The sequence below is a fragment of the Adiantum capillus-veneris genome, chromosome 29 (genome assembly GCF_014529385.1).
Source record: "Adiantum capillus-veneris isolate H3 chromosome 29, ASM1452938v2, whole genome shotgun sequence".
Classification (NCBI taxonomy): domain Eukaryota; kingdom Viridiplantae; phylum Streptophyta; class Polypodiopsida; order Polypodiales; family Pteridaceae; genus Adiantum; species Adiantum capillus-veneris.
Window position 1 is genome coordinate 27,285,189 of NC_140959.1, and position 3,984 is coordinate 27,289,172.

At 43.8% G+C, this 3,984-nt stretch overlaps 1 protein-coding gene across 1 annotated transcript; it reads left to right on the top strand.

Annotated features, from left to right (window-relative positions):
* Window positions 1–1,513: 1,513 nt before the first annotated feature.
* LOC147418942 (uncharacterized) lies at window positions 1,514–3,152 on the top strand. Its single transcript, XM_086505531.1, has 3 exons — window positions 1,514–1,800; window positions 1,868–2,007; window positions 2,087–3,152. The coding sequence occupies exons 1-3, from the start codon at window positions 1,639–1,641 to the stop codon at window positions 2,967–2,969; spliced, it is 1,185 nt and encodes a 394-aa protein (XP_086361657.1). The 5' UTR covers window positions 1,514–1,638; the 3' UTR covers window positions 2,970–3,152.
* Window positions 3,153–3,984: the final 832 nt, after the last annotated feature.

A 3,984-nucleotide genomic window follows, 5' to 3' on the forward strand; every position in this document is an offset into this window, starting at 1 on the left:
AGTAGCATGGCACTACAGCGAACACAAGGCAATAAATTATGGACAACCAGCCTCCCCATACGAGCCAGTTGAATGGATAACAAGTATCACTAGCTTCCATTCACTTCTCCGTAGCAATGTCATTTTTTTATTGACCTAACCAATCTGCATGTACTGCAGATTTAGACACTCATCAACAACCAGAGACAAGCATCGACCTTCCACCCAGAAAAAGCAGCGTCGCAGGAAGAATACATAGTCTACAGTATACGCTGCACGAAGAACGATAGGAGATATATCGGAGTTACGAATAACATCCATAAACGCATTGGCCAGCACAAGCGCAAGCCTTCGAAGAGAATGTGAACGGACATGCAGACACACATTCCTTTCGAGGAAAATTTTGAAATTACCACTTTAGCAACCAGTACCAATATTGATAAAGCTAGAAACTTAGAATATTTCTATATTAAACAACACAAGACAACAACTGCATTAGGTTATAACGTTTGTTCTGGACATCCACCAAGGTTGAGAAAATATTATTTTTTGAAAAAAAACAAGAAGGTATAGCTGTGAACTTCTGTCGTCTTCATTTCATTGTTTTGTTCCCTGTCTTTGTCACATAACTTTGAACATTGCCTACAACAATGTCTTTTTGTTTCCATTCAAACTATGGCAGACATGACAGCTTATCAACTGTTTTGATTTAAATGCCTTTTCTTTTCAGTTTAGAATGGGTAGGCCAATTCCAACTGATCTGATTGAACAACAGCCAGAATTTGAGACTGCAATGTACAAGTTGCAATACTGTCTTTACCCACATTTGCAAGAGTGGGTGCTCAAACAATACATGCATAAATGGAGCGAGTTCATTCCATGGCCAGTTCAACCACCTACCCCATGGCATCCACATTACATCACCTGGGATACACTCAGTCGACAAATCACCATCGACATCGCCGTGCTAGCTAGTTGCTCCACAAAACACCATTGTATGTTGTTCGTGCAAATTGCAGACGTGCTCGGCCTACTCGAGACTATAGAATTAAATTACTCTAACGTGGTCCCCAGCCACCTTCAGTCAGCTAAACAATTCGTTCTGCGCTATTTTTTTGTCAACCAATTTCCCACACGCGCAACTTTGAAGAGCATCTTACTGATATAGTCCTCCTCCTCTTCTCCACAGAAGATTTGTCCATTTCATTGTAAAGAAATCATTGCATGCTGCATTCAATGTTCCGTTCTTAATTCCTCAACTTTTTGGCATATTATTTTCATCAAATCGTTTCAATCACTTACACTCACTTGGCGTAAGAAGATTTATGCAAAAAAAATAATAAGTGCTCTCTCTCTCTCTCTCTCTCTCTCACACACACACACACACACACACCTTTCATTTCGACAATCTTCTTTAGGGATCCATACTCTTGTTCAGTGCTTGCTCTCTCTAATTGCGATCGCCTTGAAAGCTTGTACATGTATAGGAGTTTGTTATCGACTTCCGGTTATACAGGATGACGAAGCACTTTGCCTCTACCGATTTGTGAACACTTTCATTTTGGGCGGGAATAGAAGCGCGCGCGTTGCGTGCGTGCGTGTGTGTGTGTGTGTGTGTGAGAGAGAGAGAGAGAGAGAGAGAGAGAGAGAGAGAGGGGCATGGGGGTGCAGGAGGTGAGTTGGAAGGGTTTGCAACTGACGGGGCTGCCACCATCACCTAGAGAAGCGCACTTGCTTGTGGCCTTGGATGCCCATCGCCTGCTGCTGCTGGGCGGGGGAGCCGTATCCCCGGCCTTTGGCCCTCAGCAATTCAACGACACGGTAAGTTGCTTCTCTTTGGATGTGTTCTTGTGAATTGCCGGCAAAACTGGTAATTCTCTGCGTGCAGTTTGTGCTGGACCTCAAGGAAGGGAAATGGTCGTACCTGGCTACCACGGGCGATCAACCCACCCCTCGAACGGGTACATCTGCGGTGGTTCTGGACGACCAGCGCGTGCTCCTCTTTGGAGGATCCTCCATGCTGGAAGGGTGAGTCTTCATGTCTGCTTTACCCCTTCTACCTTTCTTTCTAGCAGTCTTGATCATGGGCTTTTACTGCCATTCCCAGATACATGAATGATGTATTTATTCTAGATACCAAGAATTGGGCTTGGTCCAGATTTCCTGTGAGGGGGCTACCTCCTAGTCCTCGTGATAAGCATACTGCCTGCCTTTTGGGAAGCAAAATGTATGTCTTTGGTGGATTCGGTCCTTCTTTGGCGCCAGGAAGGGAGGCTGATACCCGAGAGGAGCAGGATCAGGACGGGCCAAGTCCTCACTCAGATACTGATGCAATGAGTGCTAGCGGTGATGAGAGCACTGAAGAAGAGGATGACGACGACGACAATAATGATGAAGCAACCATGTCCTTCACGTGGTTTAATGATTTGCATGTGTTTGATCTGACATCCATGGAATGGCTGAGAGTAGAGACCAAGGGTGCCAAGCCATCTCCTAGAGCAGCACATGCGGCTTTCATTGTGAAGGTGGGCGCAAATCAAGACCTCAAGAAGGAGGACAAAATGATCTTGTTCGGTGGGAGAGACTCTGTGGGACGTCAGAATGACTTGTTCTCCTTGGACTTGCAGACATTAGAGTGGAAAAAAGAGGTAGCAAAGTCGCCCCCCTGTGCACGTTCATTTCATTCAATGGGGCTACTTGGTGAATCACAGCTGTCTGCATGCTATGGGGGAGTAGGTATACATGGAGAAATGTTTCCAGGTTTGGAGCTTCTCAATGTGGAAACCATGGAGTGGACATTAGTAAAGAGTCGTAGTGGAGCTTGGCCGCCGCTAAGAGGAGCTTCGGCAATGGTTGCCCGTCACAGTAAGGAAGCTTGTGAGATCATCATATTTGGGGGTTCTTGCAGCATGGAGAATAGAGACACTGTCTTCTACAATGATTGCTATACATTTGATGCTAGCTCGTTGTTACACCGGCTTAGCAACTAGCTTTGTGATTTGTTACTCATTGTATCATGTGTGACATTTTGCGTTTGTTCCCCCTATATCTGGCATTGTCTGCCAGCTTTACAAGGTCCCATAGGTTTTGGCCAGGAGAAAGGCGTTTAGATCATTGTCTTTGTCTTATGTATTGCAATTAGAGTATAAATGTCTTGTTTTACCTTGAAGGCACCTCACTATTAGCAAAAGTGTCTTGCTACAACTCATGCAGATGGTTTGTGACGCCATTTTTATGTCCGAACATTGGGATGAAGACATCGGTGTGGAAAACTTTCATCAAGGCAGGTAGTTTGCCAGTTATAAATACACCGATTGAAGTTGGGGGAAAGTGGATAATTGTCTTGTAGGTTTGCTAGTCATTTTTTGTCTACCTTGAACTAAAGACTACAAATTCGGAGGGAGTGGATTGTGCTGTGAGAATAGCACCAAATTAAATACAGACGGATTGGAAGAGTCCTTTAATTTAAGAGCAGGATTCGACCCAAATTAAATACAGGCGGATTGGAAGGAAAAGCCATATGCCCAGAAGAAATGTCGTATGATTTTTTTGTCATCACTCCTGCATGCTAAGCTTGTAGATGCATGCATTCTGTCTGAGTTTTGGCTTATAGTCAAGAGCTTCCCATTATGAGGAGTACTTGTGTCATGTGTTGTGCAGCACTGCAAGGCTCCTCCAATTTGGACTGCTAGGTGCAGTAAATTACTTTCAATTCATGTGTTTTTGCATCTGCAGAATTTGTAGCAACAGGTCCAATGCACAAATCATCATATCAATGTTCATGCCATCCTTTTGAAGATTATCCTCTTTATCCAAAAGGTCCTCAAAAAGCTTGTGGAACATTTGTTGGCTTTCTAAAACAAGCCTTAGTGAAGAAGGGTGTTGGACATACATTTGATGTGAAATGTTGACTATTTGAAATTTTCTTTGATATTTTAGGTTTGAAAGAGAGTCCTCTCTTCTAAGAGCATTATATGGGCACATCTCATTACACTGTTTTAGAAG

Coding starts and splice junctions, on each gene's coding strand:
- LOC147418942 (XM_086505531.1), top strand. CDS start 1,639: ATGGGGGTGCAGGAGGTGAGTTGGAAGGGTTTGCAACTGACGGGGCTG. Junction 1,801..1,867: donor CTCAGCAATTCAACGACACG/GTAAGTTGCTTC, acceptor CTCTGCGTGCAG/TTTGTGCTGGACCTCAAGGA. Junction 2,008..2,086: donor GGATCCTCCATGCTGGAAGG/GTGAGTCTTCAT, acceptor TGCCATTCCCAG/ATACATGAATGATGTATTTA.